General features: G+C 41.5%; 2 protein-coding genes across 6 annotated transcripts in view; one reads left to right on the plus strand and one right to left on the minus strand.

The window, feature by feature from the left end:
• The first annotated feature begins 6,387 nt into the window (after positions 1-6,387).
• On the plus strand, positions 6,388-13,589 carry lamp5 (lysosomal associated membrane protein family member 5). Its single transcript, XM_072696804.1, has 6 exons — positions 6,388-6,915; positions 7,801-7,982; positions 8,303-8,434; positions 8,544-8,661; positions 10,077-10,265; positions 12,943-13,589. Exons 1-6 carry the CDS (start codon positions 6,885-6,887, stop codon positions 13,116-13,118), a joined length of 828 nt encoding a protein of 275 aa, XP_072552905.1. The 5' UTR covers positions 6,388-6,884; the 3' UTR covers positions 13,119-13,589.
• Positions 13,590-17,941: 4,352 nt separating this feature from the next.
• Positions 17,942-27,134, minus strand: part of pak5 (p21 protein (Cdc42/Rac)-activated kinase 5) — an 84,390-nt gene continuing 75,197 nt past the window's right edge. For all 5 annotated transcript variants that reach the window (XM_072683359.1, XM_072683373.1, XM_072683366.1 and 2 more), the window contains 6 exons: positions 26,044-26,541; positions 25,451-25,584; positions 21,673-21,799; positions 20,423-20,548; positions 20,103-20,237; positions 17,942-19,594 (listed from right to left, as the gene is read on the minus strand). In XM_072683359.1, the coding sequence (XP_072539460.1) occupies positions 19,439-19,594; positions 20,103-20,237; positions 20,423-20,548; positions 21,673-21,799; positions 25,451-25,584; positions 26,044-26,541 (1,176 nt within the window). In that variant the 3' untranslated portion in view covers positions 17,942-19,438. The remainder of the gene's footprint in view (positions 19,595-20,102; positions 20,238-20,422; positions 20,549-21,672; positions 21,800-25,450; positions 25,585-26,043; positions 26,542-27,134) is intronic.

Here is a 27,134-nt window from a genome sequence, read left to right on the forward strand (position 1 = left end):
TAAGTGAATAAAATAATGTTTTAAAAGGTATGTAAAAAGGTATGTTTTTAAAAGTATGTAAATGTGTGTGGTACTAGCATAATTTTACCCAAATAACAGTATACTGTTCATTTTAATTACAGTTACTTTGATGTATGCTTTATTTATAATTTTTAGCAATCCTAACTCTAACCATTGGGACATGAATGTAGAAACATATAACTTTGTACACAAAAACTTTTCTTGGGAAATAATTATTTTTTGTGCAGTGCAGTTTCTGTTTTGTATATTTATTTTTACAGGTTACAGTTTATTAGTCATATTTATTAAATATTACATTTGAAGAATTTCTTGTTATTTTGCAGAACAGCCCTTTCATTCATGAATAGTTTCCTACATTAAAGACCATGAAACATGAAATCATGTTGTAATTTTCTGTGTTTTGATCTTTGTGATTTCTTTTTTACAACATGCAAAGGATTCAATTATACCTAAACCCAGTTTAGTGGGCAGTTAAGGTGATACAGATTTTTTCTACATTTCACATTATCATCACTTGATTTATTTACATGACTTCATGTCCGGTAATAATTAATAAAGGCAACACTAAAACAACTCTGTGGAAATGTGTGTAGTTTAATAAGACGTCCTTACAGTGCTTATAACCTGTTATTTACTTTACTAAGAAACAGTACTGGAATATGCTGACATGCACACACACACACACACACAGCTTGTCTAATCCCTGTCGAGAAGTACTGGCAATAAAATAGAATTCTCTGCAGCAGATAAACATGAACCAGGCACCAAGCCTAATGCCAATCTTGGGCTGGAGGGATATGAAGCCCCTCAGCATTGAGCTGTGGAGCAGTGGAACAGTGTTATCTGGATTGATGGTGCGCCGTGCAATAACTTTGGAGTTTCAAGAGTTGGAGGTGAGGTGGGCGTGGTGAACATCCGAGATGTCCTGACCTCACTTATGCTAGTCACTGTATACAATCAAATCCTCACAGCAATGTGCCAAAATCTGGTAGAAAGCATTCCTTAGAAAGTAGAGACAGCTACTCCAACAAAAGCAGGATTAACTATTTTAATACTCTTGATTTTAGAAAAACCAATGAATGAGCCGGTGTCCCAATACTTTTGTCTATACAGTGCATGTTGACATGATTAATAAAGTAATGAGAAACAAATTACGTTCACAAGATGTGCAACAAGGGGCCTATATAAATGTCTTGTTAAATATATTAACTACCTCAGTCAGTCTACTTAAAACAACTCGGGAAAGAGAAAACAACCATCTCTGGTCAGTAAAACGTCCAGAATCAATCAGTACAGAAAAATAAATGCGTAATGCACAGTAGTTTTGAGCAAATGTTATGAACATCACAATTTCAGCCTTGTTGTTTCTGTGATTTTTTCTATGGCAGTATGAATTGATATGTTGATGTACTACAGCCTGTATATGCTGAACAGTTGAACACTTTTATAAAACTGACAAGAATAAAAGTTCAAACAGCCAAGCTCAAACATTTTCTGGCAATTATAAAGAGAGTGAACATTAACACACAGCCTCAGCAGCACATAAAATGGTAACTTACTTTTACAACCTACAAAACTGAGGCCAGGCAATAAACCAAAACACATAAAATGCATAAAGACACCCAAGAGAAGACATTATTGCATAAACAAACCCTCCAGGTCAGTATGTCATTAAAGAAGCACAGCTGACTCAGTCACATATAAACGTGTTCAGAAATGATTAAATCCAACATCAGTGGAGTTTCTATTTTGGAGTACAAACTCACACCTTTTCTGTTGGCTTCTGGCACCAACCCTTTAAATACTGGGTCTGTCCTTCCCCCTCACCTACTGTCTTTGTGTTGTCATTTCTCCCAGGCTACCTTCTCTAAGGTTTGTGTGTTAAACAGTGGTTGGTTAGACTAAGTGGTCAGTTTATGTGTTTGTGAATGTGATTAGCTGCTTTGAAGTTATGGGCATTTTTGTATTTTTTCATGCTGAGCTGGCATTAGGCAATTACATTTTAGCTTTTGTGGTTTTTGTTTAGCTGTCTTTGTTTCTAGTAGTTTGGATGTATTTTATATATCTGTATGTAATTAGCTGCATTTATAGATAATTATTGTAATTTTACATAAATGTGAATTTAGTTTAAAAAAGCAGAAACTGGCTTTATAAACAATATAGTTTTTGTTCCAAAAAAAATTAACTTATTATCATGGGTAGTTTAAAAAAAAACGTATAGAAACTTACAGAAAATTTTATTAGTTTCATCAGAGAAACATCACTATTTTACAGACTTTTCCTAAATTATACTCACTGAACACATTCAGAAAGCTTCCATGCTAAAGCCTCTGCAGTTATGCAAGTATATGCATAGTATTAACCACCCAAACACTAACCATAATTACATGGCAATCTGCATAAGAATAATGCTAGCACACAACTAACAGAGAGCCACACCAATAAACACAAACAATGATAAACTTCTACCACAAACTATGACATTAAAAAAAGACAACAAACCATAAACATAAAACACATAAAAAAAAAACACCCAAGAGAAGGTAGCTGCAGAGAAAGATAATACATTGACGGTGAGTGTCAGTGATTGAAGACACGCCTATATGCAAATAATGACATGAGCCAAAAGGAAAGTTTTAATAAGGGGTTGTATTGCACAAAAAACCCTAGAGGTCAGTGTATGTTATTAAAAAGCACAACTGATTCAGTTACATGAAACATCCAACATCAGTGCAGTTTCTATTTTTGAGGACAAACTCATACTTTTCTATTGGCTCCTGGCACCAACCATTTGGAAATTGGGTCTGCATGTTCAACAGCAATGCAGTTCAGATTAATCAGAATAGAATTAAAATGTCAAAAAATAAATAGAAGTATAGAATATATACTATCTATCTAATGTAAATAGAATAAATAGATTATCTAATGATATTAACATTCCTAATACACTGTTGGGCAATTCTCCAGATGGGGATTTAGCATAATTGTGGGCTACACAGCATTTTTAATAGAAATTATCAGCTGAAAGACAAATATAGTCCAGTATAAATTTCAATCCTTGTTTCATCTGAATGTACATACTTCATGTGCAAAAACAATAAATGAAGAGACAATTTCATTAGTTTAATCAGAGAAAGAACACTACCAAACAACCTACATAGAGTCAAACTCACTAAAGCACAGAACGAAAAACTACTCCTATAACCTACAACATCAAAAAAAAAAAAAAAAAAAAATAACATGCACAGACAGAGAAGGTAGCTGCAGAGAAAAATAATACATTGACGGTGAGTGTCAGTGATTTGAAGGAAATATTTAATATGCAAATATTTAATACATAAATATTTAATCACAGGAGCCTTAGTTTTACTAAGGGGTTGTATTGTATTGCAGAAACAAACACTACAGGTCAGTGTATGTTATTTAAACAGCACAGCTCAGTTACATTAAACTTGTTCAGAAATCATTAAATCCATCAGTGCAGTTTCTATTTTGGAATACAAACTCACACTTTTCCCATTGTCTCCTGGCACCAACCATTTGATTACTGGGCCTGTCCTTCCTCCTCACTTACCGTCTTTGTGTAGTTATTTCGCCCATGCTGCCTTCTTTGGGTATAGATTAGAGCTAAGCCTTGTTTGTTGGTCCTAGATTTTAAGGTGGAAGAGTATTTTTCATTTGAATGTGCTGAACGCCAGTGCAGCTGAAAAGCAATGAATGTACAAAGTACTTCCTTGAAGATTCTTCAGAGAAACATCACTATTTTAAAGATTTTTCCTGACACAAACAGTAGACTACTCCTACAACTACCAATACTGAAAAATCAACAACCAAGCAAAAACATTTGTGCTAAATAGTGATTGGTTGGTTTTAGGTTTTAAGATTAAACAATCATTGTGTGTGTTTATGTTAATGATTTGGGTGTATTTTTTCCAATTTATTGTGAAGTTAAATTGTGAAGATAAAAAGTTGAGTTCTAAGCTTGAACATATCTTTTCATGCTAATTGCAGCATGTTTAATTGTTGATAATGACTGCAATTTCACATAAAAGTAAATTGAATTTAAGAACACAGAAAATAGCTGTAAATTTGTATCTATTACAGGTTTTGTCCTGAATTTTTATTTCAGTTAAATTACAGACAAAAACAAAAAATGTTAGCTTTGACATAAATGTTCAGCACATTCAACAACAAAGCAGTTCAGATGAATCAGAACAGAATAAAACCTAAACTTCAAAAACTAAATAGAAGTTAACATCTAAAATAAAAACAGGTATTAACTACTCTTATAATCTACAACACAAAAAGCAGAAAATACATAATGACACCCAAGAGACAGTAGCTGCAGAGAAAGATGACACATTGATGGTGAGTGTCAATGATTGAAGGACACGCCTTGTATGCAAATCTGTAGGCACAGGAGCCAATGGGATTTGTTTCCCAGTCAATAAACCCAACATCTTGTTTTCTGTCCTTCCCCCTTACTTACCATCCTTGTGTTGTCATTTCTCACAGACTAGCTTCTGTATAATTCGTATAATTTAATATATTTCTCTGATTGGTCTGAGATTTAAAAGCCAAGTTATTGATTTATGTGTTTGGACTATGACTAGGTTGCAAAAGTGTTGGGTGAAGGCATAGATTGCCAATGTATTTTAGTTGTGTTCTTACTGAAAGTTTCTGCAAGTTTTTTTTTTTTTATTTAACTGCATTTACTTTAACTTGTTGATTCTTGTTTAGCTGTTTTTTAAATAGTAATATGGGTGTATCTTTCCCCAGTGTTTTCTATGTATGAACTTAAACCTAACAATTAGAAACATGTTAAATTATAGACAACGCTTGTAATTTTACATAACCCTGAATGGAATTTAAGAACGCAAGAAAGATCAGTATATAGTATCAGTTCTGTAAAAGAAATGTAACTTCTTATTATTGGCATCAAACTTTAGATATGAGTTGGGTTGATATTTTACAGATAATTTCTTAATGCAGTTTTTGATTTGCAGCCTTTGCTGTCGGTCATTTTACTTTTCCCCCCAGCATTTATTGCAGTTCCATTACAAAAACAAAAACAGAAATTGCAAGCATTGACTTAAACCTTTAGGTAATTAGCCACATGTTCAACAGCAACACAGTTCAGATAAATCAGAACAGAATAGATCTTTAAAAAATCTTAAAAATGAAATATGAGTTAATATCTAAAAGAGAGTGGCTAATGGTACTAATTTTCCCAATACACTATGGGCCAGAGATTAAGCATAGTTGTGGGCTATACAGCATTCTTAATGGAACATTTTCCACTGAAATATAAATGTAGTCCAGAACTAATCTCAGTCCTTGTTTCCTTTAAATTTACAGAATTCAAGTTCAGTTAAAAAACAATAAATTGACTGAATATTTCCTTAAAGATTCTACAGAGAAACATCACTATTTTACAGACAGCTAACTTGTCTACCACCCAAGCACTGACTATAATTACATGACCGTCTGAAGAGAAGGAACACTAACACACAACCTTCAGACTCACACTCCCAAAATACAGACAACAGTAAACTCCTAATACAACCTGCGATACTGAAGAGCAGATAATCAAGCAAAAACATTAAACACACACACAGACACCCAAGAGAAGGTAGCTGCTGAGAAAGATGACACATTGATGGTGAGTGACAGTGACTGAAGGACACGCCTGGTATGCAAATCAGAGGGCACAGGAACCAATGGGAAAGTTTTAGTGAGAGGATGTACTGCACAAACAAACCTTACAGGTCAGTGTATGTTATTAAAACAGCTCAACGTGTTCAGAAATGAATGAATCAAACATCAGTGCAGGTTCTGATTGATGTTTATCCTTGTTTGTGAAGTTAACCCTTAAAGTCCTGATGTGCTCATTCAATATCAGTTCCTGACTGTAGTAACACTGTTGTTGCTGAGTGCAGTGATGTAATGTAAATGTTTAACATCTTGTAAATCCAGTGTCTGTTTCTGTATGTGGAACTGAGTACACTTAATCAGGCCCTGGTCTGCAGGAATGAGGTCTACAGCAGTTGTGTTCTCACACTGGAGGAGATGTTTTCCTATCTGCAGTCAAATGTGAACGTGGACTCCATTAGCCTTTCTCCCTTTGAGAAGTCGTAGGGAGGGCGCTTCGTCAGAGCAGAAGTGTGTGTGTGTGTGTGTGTGTGTGTGTAGGTAGGGTTATTAAGGACGCAGTTTCGTCCTCGCACGGCTGAGCTCACACGTTACAGCTCTGCAACGGAGGCCAGAAACGCGCGCGCGAGAGCAGCTGCAGCCTCGCGGGAGGAGGAGGAGGAGGAGGAAGAGGAGGAGGAGGAGGAGGACATTTTGGAGCTGATGTGAGTGTGCGTGTGTGTGTGTGTGTGTGTGTTGGAGTGGGGGGAGGGAGTACAGCTCTTCCCTCTACTGTCCCGTTCACAGCGCAGGTATGGGCAGAGCAGCAGTGCGGGACTCGAGCTGCGCGTGCTCGCCAGGGCAACCGGATAGGAAACTACCCTGCTGACCCTGAGCCGGACTCTTTCTCCCCCCCCCGCGTGCGCGGCTGTGCGCGGACGGCATTCTGCCTCATCTCCTTCTTCTTCCTCAGAGAGCTTCAGAGAACGTCAGGCGCCTCCGCAAAGGAGTGAAAGCGCACGGAGTGCCCGGATGTTGCCTCACCTGCGCCTGCTGCGGTGGCGATGATCGGCGCGTGACTCGTTTCACAGCGCAGCAGAGCGCCGGTGCCGTCAGCGCGCGCGCACACACACGCACCCATTCCGGCGCGTGAGTGTGAGTGGGAGCGTGCGCGCGCGTGCTTGCGTGCGTGCGTGCGTGTGCGAGAAAGAGTGAAAGAGGGGGAGAACACCATGGACAGCGCGGTGGCCTTCTGCGTGCTGGGTGAGTAGAGCACGAGCACATACACACACACACACACACACACACTCGGCAGACAGGGGCTGAAGCGGTAGAATGGATTTGTGAATTCCTTAACGCACAAATACCCAGAATGACTGAATCAAAGAAAAGAAATGCGACTGAACGAGTTACTGCAGCCGATCAGCAGACCAGCTCGATACGTCATACCTGCGTGCACTGGACGTAGTCATAGAGAGAGAGAAAACTAGAAGCTAGAAAGAAAAGGAAAGAAGAAGAAGCCAAAGAAGTATAGCGTAGAGAGGATGAGAGAGACAAAGGAGAGAAAGAAACGACGATGAGAGAAAGAGGGGAGGTGGGGGAGAGAAGCTTGAACAAAAAAAAAAAAAAAAAAAAAAAAAAACACAATAAAAACAAAGAACGAAAAATGAGAAAAAAAAATCAACGGCCAATATAGACCTAATAAAGGAATGATAACAAGACACGCAAACAGAAAAAAGAAAAAAGAAAATGAGAAAAAAGAACAAACACAACAAACGAGAGAGAGAAAGTAAAAGAGAGAGATAGAGAGAGGGGGTGGTAATATTAAAGGTGAAAGAAAATAAAAACAATTAAAGGTGAAAAAAAGTGTACCAAAAGACAAAACGAGAAAAGAAGACATTTGATAAAAGAAAAGGTAACAATAGAAAGAAATAAAGAAAGAAAGAAAGAAGAGAGAGAGAGAGAGAGAGAGAGAGAGAGAGAGAGAGAGAGAGATGGTAATAATGGAAAGAAAAGGAAATGAGAAAGCAGCAGTAAGGGCAGAAAGAAGGTGAAGTGAAGGGAAAACTCGGGCTACTGGCTCAGTTTTAGCTGGACTCTAAACCCCAGTGTGTGTGTGTGTGTGTGTGTGTGTGTGTGTGTATGCAGGCTGTCTGCTCGTGTCTCCGGTTCTGCTGGCGGAGCAGGAGGTGGAGAACTTGTCCGGACTGTCTCCGAACCCGGACAAGGATATCTTCGTGGTTCGGGAGAACGGGACCACCTGTCTGATGGCCGAGTTCGCCGTCAGGTTCCTCATCCCTTACGACGTGCTCGCGCTTAACGGCATAGATGTGAGTTCACCCTTCTTCACCCTCACAGTGTCTACAGTCTAGAACATCAGCACTGGAGAACCTGAGGAACCACTGAGGTTCTCTACAGCGCCACTTCAGCGCCCTCATTTAGACACGAAGAAGCCGCGTGCGACTCCTAACTCTGTCTGATGTGCTGAATCATCACACCTGCACTGAGATAGCCAACACACACACACACACACACACACACACACACACACACTATTCTGTTACACCCCATACACTCTTTTGCAAACCCCGTAGTACTCTCCTGTCTGACGGCATGAGGTGTGTGTGTGTGTGTGTGTGCCTGTGCGCAGCTCATCACAGAGCAGGCTTCTCTCGCGCTCCCCCGCGGCGCGCGCATCGAGGGCGCGTGCGGCAGTACCGAGGCCGAGCTCCACATCTCCTGGGTAAACGGCGCCTACACACTCCGCATCTACTTCACCAAGGTGGGCGAGACACACACGCACACATTACCGAGCAGATTATACACGCCCACACGTTCCACTGATTCATCCGCACGTGCGTGTGTGTGTGTGTGTGTGTGTATGTGTTCAGGAGAAGCGCACAATGGGCAGTGATGGAAAGGCGAAGGAGACTGAGATGTGGAAGATGAGTAAAGTCCAGCTGGTGTACGACACCTCAGACACAACACACTTCATCAACGCATACAACCGTGCGTACTGCAGCCGTGTGCACTCCTCAACACTTCACCCTCTGTAACTTCACCCTGCCTTTCCACAGTGCACTAATTCCATTCAGGGAACATTCACAGTAGTTGTGGTAGTAGTGCTACTGTAGTATTTGACTGTACTACTATAGTAAAATAATAATGATGATGATGATGCTGAAAAGTAGAGATGAAAGTAAGTGCTGTAATTTGCTGACTCTGCATGCTTTGTACAGTTCTCAGAACCTACTAATGGGTCCACACGGAGTAAGACAGTTGGTTTGCACTGTACTGACTGTAGTTATGGAATAACAAGGCTTTGGGAGGAGTGTAGCTGGGGTTTAGGGGTCTATCTTTTCTATTAACTGACAAGTGTGTCTGTGTGTGGCGGGGGGGGGGGGGGTCGGGCAATGTCACTACACAAAACCCTATATGCAGTAATTTATACGTAAAACTAGGGAGACGAGAATCACCTCATGAAGGTTTTAGATGTCAATATTGAAACATAGAAAATAAGCAAGATTATACATACTGAGTTTTATTGCCTAATAGCATTTGATATAATCTGTGAACAGAATTCCTACTGTATTCTAGATTTTGCTGTAAATAAATAACAAAATATCTAAAATCACAAAGAATCTGATGACGAAAAAAGTAAAAAAAAAAAAAAAAAAAGTGAGGGCGGACACGCTCCCCCCACCCCTACTAAAACTGCACCAGTAGTTCTTGAACAGAGGAATTGCGCAGTACACTGCAGTGACTAACCGTAATGCAACTGCCTGCACTCCCGTTGCATTTATTTATTTATTTATTTATTGGTCATTATTATTATTATTATTATTATACTCCATTTGGACGTTTCCCATCCTTTTATTTTCTCTCGGCCCACAAATCTTTGTTCTTAATGGGGCTGCAGTGGGGCGTGCAGCCGCATACACCTCAGCAACAAGACGCAGTGACACGTCCAAAAACTTATGGCAAACACCCCATTTTGTATTAGCTAAACTATCTTTTATTTTTGATAAATTACAGTCTATAGATCTTAAAAAGGCACATCGCTGTTCTGCATGTATTCTGTTATTAATTCAGTATTTTTCATATTCTTCTATTCAGATAGCATTGAACTGCTAACTCCATTACTCTTCCACTACACTTCTTTTTCATGCTCTGTGAGATGCTATGCTCTCAGCATGTTCAACTATTAGAATGTTTGTAAATCTTATTGTTTGTGGGATGATGCATGTTGACGAAGCTCATTTCAGCCTTCTTTCATTGGGGGCAGGGTTTTTATGTCCTTTGTGATCGTTATCCTTGATTTGTTGAAGCGTATTTACTTGATGTATGCTTTGACTCAACACAGTTGTCTACAGTAGGGATGAAAAGCACCTCCTTGTAGGTAACTTGTGTCTGTACCTCTACAGCGGGGAAACACACAGCCAGCACTCATCATCTCTCGGCGCTGGTGACTCCGGCGGGCCAGTCGTACATGTGTGCAGCTCAACAGACCCTAACCCTCATCTCCAGCGACCACCAGAAGGGTGTCACAGTCTACATGTCCGACATCCAGATCCAGCCGTTCGACATCAAAAGCGACTTTGTGTTCAGTGAACGTAAGAAACACTGCTGCATCCCCCCTCATATCCCACCCCCCTTACACCCACCCCCACAACTATCACCACTGCAGATTCCCAGTTTTCCCAAGCATGCTCACAGACCAAAATCACACTGGTGAGAATACTAGTATATACACATGCAACATTCATTCACACAATTTAATCACATGAGTAGAATATGGAACTTTACATAAATGTCAGGCTGTGTATATATACATATACATATATAGAGATAACCTTGTATCTCCATTTTCACAGTTTTTTAGCTGTTCTTTACATTGTAAATACAATGTAATTTTGTGATAAATGGACCAACAGAAATGCTCCAAAATGACTTAAAGTTACTGTTTTGGAAATACAAGGTTTTGGCAAACTTTTTTTTTTTTTTACATAAATTGAATGTGGAAGTTGTTTACTGTATATGGTCTAATGTATATTTTCTCATTTCATCTGTTTGCACGTATTGCATGTGTTTCCTGAGAGTTAACCCAACGGCAATCCTGATACCTCACATTTCAGTTTGTGGGAAATCACTTGATGTAAATGTTTACCTCATTAGAGCTGCATGAATGAACACAGTTTCTGTGTCCATATAGTTGAGGCAGTAACTTTGACATCATATCTATGTGTGGAAATGGTGCACATAATGTACATGGTTTAGTGCTGCTGAACAAAGGCTATAATGTAGGTCAGCGTATCTTTACCAATTCTCTAGCGTTCTGTTGTGTTCACAACCCCTCTGTGAACTGATGACCTGTAGTAGTTCTGTAAAAGAGCCTTTCTTCACTATGCAGTGGGCTGGCGAGAGGAGATTAGTAGCCTGTGAAGAGCAGGGGTCGCGGCTTGAGGTCATTATGAATTTATTGGCATGCCCATCTTTTCTAGTTAATGAGGCCGTCAGCTTTGTCCCCTTTAAACCAGTGTGATTTACAAGCTCGTGTCCAACACGGCAACCAAGACAAGGCATCACATTTCACCTCTCACCCCACCTCCTGTAGTGTGAGAAAGTCAGAAGTGCTGATAATGCATGTTGGGAATGGACAGGCTGTTGTGTGTGGCACAGCTAATGGAGGTCTCCTCCCCTGGCATTTCTGGAACAGACCAGCAGTGTGTGAGGATGACACCTCTTACGCAGAGGCACGCACATCCATTATTAATTCCCAGCTCAATGAGCCTTTTCAATTAGACGTCTAATTGTTTACAGCGGCTGGCGCGTAATCCTGTCAGTGTGCCGGTAGAGCTGAGCAAAGGTAATCCTCTTACTGCAGCTGTACGAGTGGTCCAACAGTGGGTGAATGTTCTGGAACTGGCCTCAAACTGTGGGGCGTGTGTGGGAATGGGTTGCTGACCTCCACTGGAGGATGAAGACGTGACGGATGATGCAAAGGCCTCAAGTAATCAGTGGCCTGTAGAATACTAGAGCCATAGGGAGGTTGCATATGAACACAGGTTCCTGTGTTGTATAATAAGTCAGTATTATAGAAAGTTAACTGCATGGTTTAACAGAAGCTCTAATCATAATCACCTGACTCCTAAAGGTGCATTAAAGGGAACCCCAACTGTGTCTTAGCATAGTGTGTCTAACACTATAAAATACAACGAATACATCAAATGAAAATGCATAAAACAAACATTACAGAGTCCCTTACACTGAGCAAAAAAGAATGCTTATATATACAGAAAATAATTGAGGGAGTAATCATTTTGGCTCTTAAAAGGTTTTCTGTAGCTTGCAATTTAAGCAACAAATAATTCTGTGCTTTGTTATGGTTACATCCAGAACCCTTTGGCCTTTGAGTGTCGGTCATTGTTGCACTGTGACAATACAAAACATATGAATGTGAAAAAGCAGAGTCATGTACACTTTATGTCCAAATGTTTGTGGACATCCCTTATAATGAATGTATTCAGTTACTTTAAGTTGCACCCATTGTTGACACAAATGTGCAAATGCACACACACACAGCTTGTCTTGTCCCTGTAGTGAAGTATTACCAATAGAGTAGGACTCTCTGGAGCAGAGACCTATCAACCTGCCTAATGCCAGGAGTGGGCTACAGGGATATAAAAGGGTTTATACAGGGGTATACTGACCTGTGGAGCAGTGGAACTGTGTCCTCTAGAATGATGGTGCTCCATCCAATACTTTTGAGATGAGTTGGGGAGAATAGGATGAGGTGAGGTGTAGATCATTAAACATCCTGACCTCACTAACACTCCTGTTGCTGAATGCAATCAAATGAATGCTCCCTTACAGCAGGGCTCTAGAATCTAGTAGAAAGCCTTCCCTGGACAGTAGAGTCAATTACTCCAACAAGAGTTTTTAGTAGCCCTGATTTTGGAAGGAACAATGAATGGGCAGGTGTCCCAATATTTTTGTCCATATAGTGTATTAATAATTTCAATTCCAAGTCACTTCAGAGCATTTCTATTGGTCCATTCATTATTTCAGCTAGGGTTTATGTGCATCTTAGACTCATCTAAGAGTCATCATATGTGCATATTAGACTGTTGGAGCAGTTCTGTAACAAGAACTTTAGAGGCCCATTTAAAATGTGCTTTGAAAACAGCCCTTTATGTTAAATCCAGAGACGTATATATATATATATATATATATATATATAGATAGATAGATAGATGGCAGTGCATTAACCCTTCTGTCCTGTCCTAACAGCATATAAGTGCATCACGGACCAACGGGAGCGTCTGGAGGAGACTCTGCCGCTGGTGCTGGGCCTCATCCTGGGTCTTATCATCGTCATCACCATCACCATCTACCACTTCCACCTCAAACTGACCGCCCAACAACCCCAGCTGCCCCGGGACCGCTCCCTCTACAAGAACATGTAAAGACTCTCTATGCACCGTGGCCCTACGCCTGCCATTAGGGGAACGAGCCAGTACCTGCAAACACTGCACCCCTCTGACCTGGGACCTCACAAGCTTCCCCAGCTCTTATGTCCACTGCCCGACGTTTTGCTCCCTGCATTTTGCTTTCTGGGTCAGTTCCTCTGTTTTGGTTGGTAGGTTTCTTTATAGTTTTGCACATGTGTAATGTAAAGATGTGTAAACAACCAAACAAACCATTGCTATATTTGATGCATATATTGAATATTTCATAGTGTGAGCCATACCAACGTCAATCAGTGTGAAGTGTGCCAAACTAAAGCTATTCCAGTTGTATTATAAAGGTCCAGAGGCTGCACAATGAAGCTGTTTTAGGGCTTATTATGCCATATGGCTGATGCAACGAAGAGTTCAACCATGCAACATTTTGTGTGCAAAATTCTATTCAATAATAAATTATTTTATGTGTGTCCATTTCTCTAGTTCACGTCTGGATTCTTGTATTTGCTTTTACTCCATTACTTCTTAATCTTACTATGCTGAGATGTTCCTTTTTGGAGTTTGGGGGGAGGGGAAGCTCTCAGTAACTGCGAACAAATGAAAAATCAACATGGGCTGTCAGTGAAACAACTAAAGTAACTCCTAAACTATTAAATATATCCTGAACGCATCACACAGCGCACACAGTAGGAAACAAAATGACGATCAATACTAGGGGATGAGAGGAATGATGAATGCTAGTGTGCTGTGCTGTGTTTCTGAGGCTGGAGGAGATGGAGTATTGATCTGACGCTTTGTCTCCAAGCTCGTATTGGAAATGTGAGCTGAAGTGGCTTAACTGAAAATAGATGTTGGCACCATGAACTATGACACTATCATTCATAGCAAGTCCCTACAGCAACACCTGAGCATTACCGTTACAATCCCCAATATACGCCTTATTATTATTACTGTACTGTGCAAAGGTCCTAGGCAGCCCAGAAGATCTTCAAAAAACAGACATATTTTATAACATTAAAATATACCGAATAAATCGTCACTGTCAAGCACAACCCTTTCATCTACAAAAACAGAGCAACTTTACAGGAGAAGAGAAAAAAGACCTTAACTTTCTATGGAAGTCAAAGTAAAAAGATGTTGGAGCGCTGTAGTGTAATGTAAAGAACATCAGTCAGATTAACAGGATGTCAAACAGTCAAAAGCAGCAGAAATGGAGATTTTGTGTGGCAGTGATGATATGCAGATACAAATACATACAGAGTTGGTAATGTAACCCATGTTATTGTCAGGTTGTGTTTTCTTTAACACTGTGGATCACCAGTAGAAGTCTCCAGATGATTTTGATCCTACGAAAATAAAGAAGAATAGGCACAGATTCCTAAAGAAGACAGATCCCGCCTGAGCAGGACTGCCCTAGCCACCACCCTCACTGAGCCAAGGCACTGCCTTTGCGTCATCCAGCTATCCACCTCAACAGCGCACCTTCAGCTTCCTGATGTCCATCATCTCTAGGATGAGGGACGGCCACATCAGCGCTACCTATGTTGTGGAAGGGTGGTTGGGACTAAGTGCACGTAGAGAAAGGGGATTGATAATTAGTAATATTTTAATGGTTTGTTTATTTTTTATGGAAAATAAAGCAATAATGTAATTAAGCCATACTACACTGGAGGTTCGTGCTCGTAGAAGATCAGTACGCATCCAGTGCTTTACTGCGATTATACCACAGCTGCGTTATCGCCGTTTAGTGTTAGATTTGAGGATAAAGAGGACTGACTGAAAAAAGACGACGTGTTTGTTTTTTAATATTCCGCCAGGTAAAGTAGTCCCTTTCTGTCCCATTCTGTCCGGCACCCTCAGTGCCTTTCAGCTGTGCACTTCGGTCAGAATAGTCGAGGAAGAGTTCATCATTTCCAAATAACCCCATTGATGCACACACAGCCAAATCTGTTAAATATTAAGAGCTTACTTTTAATGTGGAGCTGAACTTTGATGGTATTTTCCCGCTCTGTGTTCAAATGACCCGTCTCTCCATTACATGGTGCGGTAGATCATGCTCCTTCTGATTGGCTGATCTAAATCTGTGTCTCCAACCACACGATGTACCCTACCCCTACCCACTTACTTACTCTGTTTTAAACCCACGGGTCTGTGTTCAGTGTACCTAGGTGCGGTTTGGGACGCCGTGTGAGGAACAGTGTGAAATCTCCAGCATTTAGCTTTGCTTTCGTTTCAGTTGTCTTTGGAAGTTTCAGCCTGATCACTGGCTAAACCTTCCATCCATTTCAAATCAAAAAGTGTTTTTAAAGGCAGTGTGAAACATCTTTATAATTCATTACAATTACAGTAGTCCTTTTTTATTTATGCTAGTATGATTATAAGGTCGCTGCTTTGTTATGGCTACCGGTGTATGTGGCGGAGTAACACTAGAACTGTGCCATTATCGTGCCATATTGACACGCCTAGAACGTCTCTCAGCCAATCACATTGCGGGGTCGGAACTAAGTGTGGAGTAGTATATATGTATTGTAAGTATTGGTTCTGTTAATAGCGCAGGAAGACAATTACACATACCATCAAATACATTTACATCCAATCAACAATAATGGTTGCCTTTTGTCATCCTTGGGGTGGACAGTATTTATGTTTTCGATGTGAGCCAAGGTGAATTAATCATCTGGTCTAGACTACATATAATAGATCTAGATTTACCCAGTCAGAACACAGTCAGGAGAACACAGTCAGGAGAACACAGTGAGGAGAACACAGTCAGGAGAACACAGTCAGGAGACCAGTCAGATAAACACAGTGAGGAGAGCACAGTCAGGAGAACACAGTCAGGAGAACACAGTGAGGAGAACACAGTCAGGAGAACACAGTCAGGAGACCAGTCAGATAAACACAGTGAGGAGAGCACAGTCAGGAGACCAGTCAGATAAACACAGTGAGGAGAACACAGTCAGGAGACCAGTCAGATAAACACAGTGAGGAGAGCACAGTCAGGAGACCAGTCAGATAAACACAGTGAGGAGAACACAGTCAGGAGACCAGTCAGAAGAACACAGTCAGGAGAACACAGTCAGGAGATCACAGTGAGGAGAACACAGTCAGGAGACCAGTCAGAAGAACACAGTGAGGAGAACACAGTGAGGAGATCCCAGTCAGGAGACCAGTCAGAAGAACACAGTGAGGAGAACACAGTCAGGAGACCAGTCAGATAAACACAGTGAGGAGAACACAGTCAGGAGACCAGTCAGATAAACACAGTGAGGAGAACACAGTCAGGAGACCAGTCAGAAGAACACAGTGAGGAGAACACAGTCAGGAGACCAGTCAGAAGAACACAGTGAGGAGAACACAGTCAGGAGACCAGTCAGAAGAACACAGTGAGGAGAACACAGTCAGGAGACCAGTCAGATAAACACAGTGAGGAGAACACAGTCAGGAGACCAGTCAGAAGAACACAGTGAGGAGAACACAGTCAGGAGACCAGTCAGATAAACACAGTGAGGAGAACACAGTCAGGAGACCAGTCAGATAAACACAGTGAGGAGAACACAGTCAGGAGACCAGTCAGAAGAACACAGTGAGGAGAACACAGTCAGGAGACCAGTCAGAAGAACACAGTGAGGAGAACACAGTCAGGAGACCAGTCAGAAGAACACAGTCAGGAGACCAGTCAGAAGAACACAGTGAGGAGAACACAGTCAGGAGACCAGTCAGATAAACACAGTGAGGAGAGCACAGTCAGGAGACCAGTCAGATAAACACAGTGAGGAGAGCACAGTCAGGAGACCAGTCAGATAAACACAGTGAGGAGAGCACAGTCAGGAGACCAGTCAGATAAACACAGTGAGGAGAGCACAGTCAGGGGACCAGTCAGAAGAACACAGTCAGGAGAACACAGTCAGGAGACCAGTCAGAAGAACACAGTGAGGAGAACACAGTCAGGAGACCAGTCAGAAGAACACAGTGAGGAGAACACAGTCAGGAGACCAGTCAGAAGAACACAGTGAGGAGAACACAGTCAGGAGACCAGTCAGAAGAACACAGTGAGGAGAACACAGTCAGGAGACCAGTCAGAAGAACACAGTGAGGAGAACACAGTCAGGAGACCAGTCAGAAGAACACAGTGAGGAGAACACAGTCAAAAGAACACAGTCAGGAGAACAGGCATGAGAACAGTCAGGAGAACACAGACTTGGCTGCTGATTCTCTGTAAACTTCAGTCACTGTATGGATTTGTTCAGCTCCAACAGCAGCTCACTTTTCAGATTTACTTTAATGAAGGACTGGTTACATTGCGTATTGGAAGGCATCTGTAAATACTGACCTTGCTCCAGGAGAGGTCTGGAAATAGTTACGCTAACATGCATAAAATCACAGTATATTGTAACCGTTTAACTTGTATTTATTGAGGAATGTTAGTGTGTTTAGAAAAACGACTTTACATATTTTTTTCAAAAAGAAAAAAGGTACTTTGTGTGAGGTACTGTATACTTCAGGTGTTTGCAATAAAACAGTGCTGAACTGCATTTCAAGCCACATTTAAATCATAACACAAAATGTGAAATAAAGCTTCATACAACGTGTGAGAAAATAAATCGACTCAGTGCCTGCTTCAGTCCCTGGTTCGTTTCCACCTTTTCTAAATGCTAATGTCTGAATGAGAATCATGTGCTGAGCCTTAAATCACATATTAATTCTACTTCCAATTGACATGGTGCAAATGACGATGCTATTCTTAACCCGAAAGCTCTGTGCACGTCACAGATTTACACGCTAGACCGATCCCCAAATGAAATAACACGCTTCAAATGCAGCCGTTTGTGTTTCCTCTTTTTTATTGAAACCAGGTTTACTGATGACACATGCAAGATCACTGTACAAGCGACACTACAGTTAGGGTATACTCATTCGAGCTGACCGTCCGTTAGGTTTTGCCAGAAGCAGACACGTTGATGTCGGTATTTACAGATCACAGTGACTAATGGAAGGGAAAAACCGGGCCAGAGGCAGAGTCACACACGTGGTGCCACTTACAGACAGGGAGATCAGATGCTGAAATGGGAACGCGTCGTGTCAAATAGTCAATATTGCTAGGATTTCAGGTGAGTGCTTCTTGAATGAGTATGAAGTCTTAAAGGTAGTAGCCATGTGTCAGTGGTTTAACATGAAAGACCGTCTGCATGTCTTCCCTCCAATCACCAAAAAACTGCATACAAGCGTTTGATATCACGATAATAATTAGCTGTTGGATTATTGCTTGTGTGATACAGCCTTCTTGGATGATACAGCCAACATCGCTTTTTCGGTTTTCTTTTTAGGTATTTAAAACGAGAACAAAAATGAAAAAGGCCACACTACTGAAAAATAAACCTTCAGTTCAAAAATAAATAATACTTTAAAACAGCATACAAAATTCTGGCAATACCGCTCTCCGCTCTTCAACTGGAAGTTCTGTCTACAAATGTAGGATAAATAAATATATTCAGGTTTCTCCAACAGTTAAGGGTGTGTTTAGTGAGGATATTTTCATTTCTTAGTCAAAAATGGATTATAAACAGTAGGAAAGATCTCTCGCAGAAACTCGTCGATTCTATTTAATACTGCCCATATCACAATGGTTACGTCACAACAAAATACTGCCGATTATCAAAACTGTACAGAAAAACTTACAATTCCTCTAAAATACATTTTCATTGTTAGTGTGAGAAGAAAAGAAACGTGAAAAAAGACGTTTGTCCCTCAGTAGTGTAACAGCCTCGCGTCCTCTATCCAAAGTTAAATCTAGCGCATGGCCCTCCCCTCCATCTCCAGCCCGTTATCTCTCCCCGTGAATATGCCGTCTTCAGTGTTCCTCCGGCTGGGGCCAGTGGCCATCGATCACTTGAGGCCTGTAAGCTCCTCAGCCTGGCTGGCTGACCGCTGCTTCACACTGCCCTGCCCTAAGCTTTAGTCTGCAGCTACTACAGCACGACTCTAGATGGGGAGTCAGGACGCACAGTCTAGAGAGAGACGAAACTGCACCAGACACATCACCCCCACAGAGTTTTCACTAGCTGTCTAATAAAGACTCAGAGTCGAACACCAACCGCTGAAGCCAGCGGTGCTACTAGAGGCCATAATATGATCCACCTCGTTGTGGTATTCTTGGTTTACGTATTGTTTTGTATTAATAGATGCTCTCGTTTGCTTTTGTTTCATCTAAACTACATACGGTTACAGGTGTCAGTGTCTTTTTATCCACAAGTTAACACATGATCGGGTATCTCGGTATGTTGCACTAGGTGAGGTTTCGGAGCCGCCCTGCTGGCCAGAGCTCAGCGGTGCCGGTAGTGCCTCATCAGAGGCACTATACAGGAGGGGGGGCCTGAGAGCTTGAGGAAGGGGTGCTGGAGGAGTTCTTGTGCCGTAGCGCGCTGTGAAGGTTCTCTCACCAACATCAGGTCCAAAAAAGCTCGGAGCACTGACGATACCTGAGGAGCATAGTTCAGTTTTAGAACGTACTACTTAAAGCATAACCAGGTTCAATGTCACATACATAGTCATACACGGTAAAGGGGAAGTGAAATGCTCTGATATTAATACAGCTCATAATACTAAAATTAGATCTAGTAAAAAAAAGCAACACTGTTTACTCTCCAGTCCAAACAAAACCTGTACAGAAAATCTCCTAATTTCTTTATGATTTCATAAGAACCAGTTCATTTACATATCTATGCCTACTCAGCATACCACAGTTTAGACCAGCTCATTCAGTTTTAAGGAGCCCAGATGGCTTTTTGAATGAGGCCCAATGCAGGACAGCCAGTCATGAAATTTTACATTGATCTTTTATTCGTCTTAAAAGCGCAGCACCAAAACAGCCTGTTTAATTGTGAAAGCTATAGAGAGGTTGGAAAAGGGCCATGTAAAAATAAATGATGAACCCTTTTGGAACATACAACCAAACAAACATTATAACTGGCCCTCTGAAGCCCTCACCTTGTGCGATTCTTTTAGCCGAGGAGGGAGGTTGTCCCGTATTCTCCTCATGGCCTGCAGTGGAGGCTCGTTGAAGTAGGGTGGCTCCCCGTCCACCATCTCAATTACCATGATCCCCAGAGACCATATATCCACCTACAAGAACAAGTAATATATATAAATATCAGTTTATTGCTCATTGTATGTTCTAGACACTGTGTAGCTGTTAAACTCTAGAACGTTACATGAACCACAGCAGATAAAAGGTGGGGTGAAATTTAGCATAGATGTATACAACTAACAATGTAAAATCTACAAAAAAAACAAAAAAAAAAACATACCTCAGTGCCATATGGCAATCTAGAGATGACCTCAGGTGCCATCCAGTACGGTGTGCCCACTAAGGATTTTCTCTTTGGAACTTCTTTTGAGACTTGGGCACAGAAGCCAAAGTCAGAGAGCTTTATCTAAATAGATATGAGAAAGAGAGGCAGCGTTCACTACAAAGAACAAGATGTGTAATAAGAGACACATCGCCAGGAATTAAAAACCTGGCGAAAATCTATCAGGGAACAATTATGGGATACTTCTGGGCAATAGAGTCTTGTAGGGCAAAATGTGCAGCTTATTAACACATAATCACTCTCTAATTTATGTCCTTTCACCTAATTAGGAGTTGGTTGAAAAGATTTAATTAATCATCATTCCCTGACTTGGTAATTAGCCTTGATTACTTTTCCTCTCCTGCCTGACAAAAAAAACAGTTAAGGGTCTGCAGTAGACAATGACAGGTCAATTCAGCCTTTTCTCCTCATGATGTACACACACTGTTACTGTCCAACACCGGACTGCATCTTTAACGATAAGATTTCTCTGAAAATCAGAGTTGAACACAGTAAACTCTGAATGATTTCACATTAGCTCTGTGTCCTACCACATAAGGCATTGCTTCCGCAGACATATTTGTAATATTTAGATAATGACAGGTGGTTAGGTAAGTGTATGTGTTTTTTACATTACACATAAATGTAAAAAAAAAAAAAAAACTACTGTGTTAGTGGCAGCATTTTGTGTTTAAAGAAATCTTGTATGTAACCATGTCACGTAGGTTGCCTTTTTGAGAACTTTCTTCTTGAACAGCTCACGAGTTTGCAGAAAGAGCTGATAGCGTTTTGTTGATTTTATCCTGCAGTGCACTGCAATAATGCCCTCACAAATGTGATGTTTTTTTGTTGTTTATGATATTACTATACATTATGTCTATTGTGTTACTGATTTTGAAAATGTGCACATACAGGAATATCCGTACACTTTGGGTTTGAGCTAAGGGTGGGCACGAAATAACATAAATATACATAGAAACAAATGTAACCATAAATATGATCATACTTGGTGCTTTTACAATACATAATATGTAACAAAAAAGGGACATTTTAAAACAATGTTGGAATAATGCTATAACGGCCTCAGATATCGGACTCAGATATCACGCTTATCATCGTCATTTTGCCCACCATTCCTGTGCACCACTTTGAGATTAAGATGCCGCTGTATTGAAGATTCTGCAGCAGGAAATGTGCCATAGCCTCACCCTGCCATCGCTAGTGAGAAGGATGGAGTCACTCTTTATGTCTCTGTGGATGACGCCTTGCGTGTGGAGGTATGAGAGGGCTTTTAACACGGATAGACACACCGTGGCAATCTGCTCTTCGTTCATCCTGCCAGAAAACACAACAAACATGATGAGCCGCCATATGGGAGGAATTGCATGCACATCAGCTTCACAGAAGATAATAGCCACCAGATTGGAATTAACATAGCATTCCAGACATTATCAAACTCCTGAAACTCTTACGTGTATATATCACATGGCTTAATATGCAGTACAGTACCACGTATAGGTTCTTTAGTATCTTCACTGTCAGATCGACATGAACTGGTGAGATGTAGATGTTACATTATGATACACTACTTTTCTTGGGTGGCTAAAAATGACAAATCAAATTATGGAGTGTGTTGAGGTGTAAGGACGTTCACATCAAGTCACGGCAGCCTAACCCAGTCACCAGATTTAAACACCACTGAGAACTTCCGGAACTATGTTGGGAAATGTGTGGAGAAGGAAGAAAAAAACAAAGCAACCACTATAGGAGGTCTGTGGACAGCAGTAGAAGAATGTGTGGGAAGCAGTTCATTTGACTGACAGTGTAGTATAAAACTATGGGGCCTTGGAGGGTTAAATCACTCCCCTCACCCACACATGCACACTAATCAATGCATTACACCAACCTAATCATTACCACAACTTGTACAGCCCCAGAACAATAGCAGCAGAAGAATGGCTGGCCGTGTTTGTTCAGGCAGCAGAAGATGCAGCACGTCTGAATGAGCAGACCAGTGTGTGTAGAGCGTGAACATGATGGCCAGCTGTCGAGGCAGCTCTCCACCACTCGTCCTCTCTCGCGCACGCTTTCTCTCCGCCTGGCCTGCGGGCCTGCTGCTGCACTCGAGAGGAACTCATTGTTGTAGCATTTGTTTGCGGACGCCCCCGGATTCCAGAGAAACCCGCTACCCTTACTGATGAGGGTTTTAATGGCTGTATGTGCCCGTAATTACACTTTCTGCATGCACAGTGGCTGGGTGGGTACATCTGTAGGCAAATCTATTGTGTGAAGGACACGATTTGTTCATTATCTCCATAAATGTGCGCTAAAGAAAAACATCATTTAGAAGAACTGAGTAAGGAAAGATGAACATTCTGCTTCTCTCCTTTCTTCTGATCAAAAGCACACACACATACAAGGCAACTGTTGTACTCCATAAACTCTCATCTGGAATATGGGATAGTGGAGCATAAAATAATGTAGGGTTAAATCTAAATGTAACAGACTTAACGCAGTTAAAAGGAATCCTGATTATTGTCATCTTTCAATAGTATAGCAGTGTCATGCACTACATGTACAAAAGTATTGGGACACCTACATATTACACTTACAGGAGCTTTTATTACATCCTTTTGTAAATCCATAAGCATTCATACAGAGTTGACCCCCGTTTGCTGCTTTAACAGCTTCCACTCTTCTGGGAAGGCTTTCAACAAGACTGTGGAGTGTGTCTGTGGGAATTTTGGTGCATTCATCCAGAAGAGCATTTGTAAGGTCAGACACAAATATTGGCCTGGCTCACAATCTCAGTTCTAGTTCATCCCAAAGGTGTTCAATGGGGTTGAGGTCAGGGCTCTGTGCGGGCCAGTCAAGTTCTTCCACACCAAACTCACCCAACCATGCCTTTATAGACTGATGCACATGCTGGGGCAGAAAAGGGCCAACCCCACACTGCTTCCACAAACCTGGAAGCACACAATCGTTCTAAATGCCTTGGTCTGCTGAAGCATTAAGATTTCCCTTAACAAGTTACCCTTGAAGTGGCAGTGTGCTTTACACCACTCCATCCAACGCTTGGCATTGTGCTTGGTTATGTAAGGCTTGCATACAGCTGCTCTGCCTATATTAATGCCAGAGGAGATCTAAAGTTATCTATAATCTGCAGTCAGATTTATGCAGCATGTGCGTCAGCACTCTGCAACTCTGCTCTGTAACGTTTTGTGGTCTGTCATTTCATGGCTGAGTTTCTGTACCTCCTAAACGCTTCCACTTTTCAATAATACCACTCACAGTTGCAGTGGTGGCATCCTATTACAGTACCAGGCTGGAATTCAGTGAGCTCTACAGAACCACCCATTCTTTCACTACTTTAATACTGCATGGCTAGGGGCTTGATTTTATACACCTGTGGCAATGGACCTAAATGAAACACCAAAATTTAATGATTAGGAGGTGTGTCCCAATACTTTTGTCAATAACGTGTATGTGATTTTTTTGTATGTATGCCAATGTATGCTTGTTTTCATGGTTTTCATCCTTGTTTTCACTCTGAAATTGAAACCACACAATAATAAAATAAACAGTTATTAGTATGCATCCCTAAAATTTATCATGTACTTTCTACCATCAAGAGGACATTTGTCTTCACAAAGAGCCCCCCCCCCCCCCCCACACACACACACATCTATTACAATTTATCTCCCACCTGTGCAAAACAAATGTACACAAGCTTCATTTCAGTCTGGTTTTAATTGATATCTGCATGCTGTTTGAACATCCTACACACTGTAACACAGCTTGGCGCTGTGTATTATCTCTCTTGGCATTAGCTCAGTAATAAACAGCTGGGGAGAACACACCTTCGACCAAGAGCAAAAATACAGCAGGTTTCCCTGTGATCACTATCGTCACAATCAGCTAAACCTGCTCCCATTTCCATTCTGTTCAGAATGCCACTCTCTTCCTACAGAACCGTACTGTTATGCAGCAGAGCGGTGAGAGCACCTCACTTGTAAGGGGCTCTTTTCTTCTCCCAAAATTGCGGAGACTACTGTATCGTGGAAATGTAACCTGATATACGTCTCTCTCCCTTACCTCGTCTCTCTCTTACTATAATTGTGATCTAATCTTTGGGTGTTGTTCGCTTACTGCGAGCAATCATATCTCTCTGAAGGGGCTTTGTTGCCGCCTTTTGATCAGATCATAATTCATCAGGACACAAAGAACGGCACTCTACTCCGTCTGCAGCCTCCCACCCCCCCGTCTCCCTCTTTCTCTCCAAGCGTGAAAGAGAACGTATTAGCATTACACTCAGAGAGACAACAGGCGCTTTGCACAGCTCTCTATTAGCAAGTCAAACAACTCATGATGCACTGAACTAAAGGGAATTAAAAAAGTGAAAGCAGCTGAGCTCACACCTCCTCGGAGTCTAATGAAGACTCTGCTAGTGATCTCACGGCTTCCACGCAGACGGGGGCGCCCATCCTCTTGAAAGCATGCAATTAGAACCCAACACCGTGCCACGCGAAGCTGATGTACAATGCCAATGACTGTAATTATGCATACACTTTAAAGTGTGCATAGACACGCAGGGTGTTGTTTAAAACCCAGCAGCACCAGACTTTGGAAATTATTGAGAACAAGTTTCCACTACCTACCTGCCAATATTGAGCTCACGTGTAAACCACCCCCCCATCCCCCCTCCACCACAAACTGAGTGATACTCTTCAACATGAATGCTAATTTCAGTTACTTTTACATACAGATGAGACATGTTTTAACAAGCACTTTCTCTGTATTTTGTTTTATATATCAATTAGGGAAGCTACTACAACTTATTCAGCAACTTTAATTTACAATAAACCAATACATAAGTTATGTAACTATGAAAGTGAGTCTGGAACCACCCACAGTTTAAGGTTAAGGCAAGTTAGAGGGGTTAATGTTAACCTGTGGTCTTAAATGTGTCTCGCTATCCATCATTACCTTGTGTGTGTGACAATGTCTGTCAAGGCTCCGCCTTCCAGGAACTCCATCACCACCCAGAGTTCGTCTCCCACCAAATAGCTATTATACATGTCCACCACGTTCTCGTGATGGTAGTCTCTCATAATCACCACCTGCAGCAAAACAACAGCACAGTGACAACTGATGTATTTTTTCACAGTAATGGCATGAGCATCTATGGCTGCCAGTGAAACTGGGTCACTGGTGTTACCTGATGACTGCTGATAGAAGCACCAGGATGAATTCTGAAGTGTAAAGAGCTACTCAGATTCAGTCAATACTACAAAACTGATAGGATGACGCTTTACTGTAGATGGATAGTGACCCAAAACAGCAAAAAAGCAAAATAGCTTCCAAAGGCAATTGATCTCAACTCAATTCAGTGTGTTTTTCAATTACTGAGAGCACAAACAAGTAGTGACTGAAGGTGGCTGCAGTAAAGGCAGTGATTCAGTGAAAATGGAGAGACTATGTAAAAAATGCCTGTAATTGAAACAGTTTAACTGTTTAACGGATAGCAATTTGTGCAAGTTATAGCGGCAGCCATTTCTGTTTAGTACACTGTTTCTCACCTCATTGAAAAGCAGCTCACGTCGCTGCTGTTTCCTCAGGTCCATCTTTTTCACAGCCACCTGCTTGCCACTATGTTTCTCTGTAGCGATGCACACAATGCCAGTAGAGCCCTCGCCAATCTTCAGGAAGTTGTCCAGGTACTCCCGTGGGTCACCAGGGTTGACCACAAGTTGCAGTGCTGCCCGAAACTGCTCATGAGAGACCCGAGAGGGTGGCTGCTCGGAGGCCGAGCCCCAGCTGGGTGGGGGGTATGCCCCGGGGGGGATGTAAGGTGAAGAGGGCTGGGAGTGCGCCCCCTGTGGGGTATATGGAGGGCTGGGCTGTGTTGGGGGGTGGTGGTAGGGTGAGGGTTTATAGTGAAAGGCAGGTGGGTACTGGAAGCTGGGCGGGTAGCCGGGCTTGGCGTGGCTCTGAGGTAGTTTAAGTGGGCCGCGAGGGTACGTTTCAGCTCCCGGCACCTGTGGACTCCCATCCCGTGACATCCTGTCATAGTCACTCTGTTCAAGACACACACACACACACCAGGGTGTTTTTCATGATTAATTGGGTATACTCAAATATCTGGATATCCACATAAAAATACAAACATGAACAATTTCAAGATGCTTTTTTTAAGATATTTCAATCCGTAATAATCTATTTTGACATGCATTTCAGCCAAATGTTACACAACCATAAATACAATCATGCCTAAAAGTCACATCACAATACATTATAATGCCCGTGCTGCATATTGAAATAACTAAATAGCCGTCTACTTGTAACACAATTGCAGCCCTTTTTTGTCAAAGTGGGAAAAACATGAACAAAGTATTAGATTGTTGCTTTTTTAAAAACATATTTGCATACTGCCGGTCAGCAACTAATCAGAAATGCATTTGACTACCGGTGTGCTCACTGTATGTACAATCAGGTCCATAAATATTTAGACAATATTTATTTGAAATGAATCAATTAAGGTGTGCTTTAACTCAACCATTTATGCCCTTAATTTGTCATTTTTGTCAACTAATGAGGGCACAGACCACACCTGACCATAACCTTGCTTGTCCAATTCATTTTGAGACTGTGAAAACAGAGGGACTATGCA

Source organism: Salminus brasiliensis, chromosome 1, assembly GCF_030463535.1.
Source record: "Salminus brasiliensis chromosome 1, fSalBra1.hap2, whole genome shotgun sequence".
NCBI classification, from domain to species: Eukaryota; Metazoa; Chordata; class Actinopteri; order Characiformes; family Bryconidae; genus Salminus; species Salminus brasiliensis.

What these genes read in the sequence shown, in the direction of transcription:
- lamp5 (XM_072696804.1), top strand. Translation starts at nt 6,885, where the DNA reads ATGGACAGCGCGGTGGCCTTCTGCGTGCTGG. An exon ending in GGTGGCCTTCTGCGTGCTGG is followed by an intron (nt 6,916 to 7,800) that starts GTGAGTAGAGCA and finishes GTGTGTATGCAG; the next exon opens with GCTGTCTGCTCGTGTCTCCG. An exon ending in CGACTTTGTGTTCAGTGAAC is followed by an intron (nt 10,266 to 12,942) that starts GTAAGAAACACT and finishes CTGTCCTAACAG; the next exon opens with CATATAAGTGCATCACGGAC.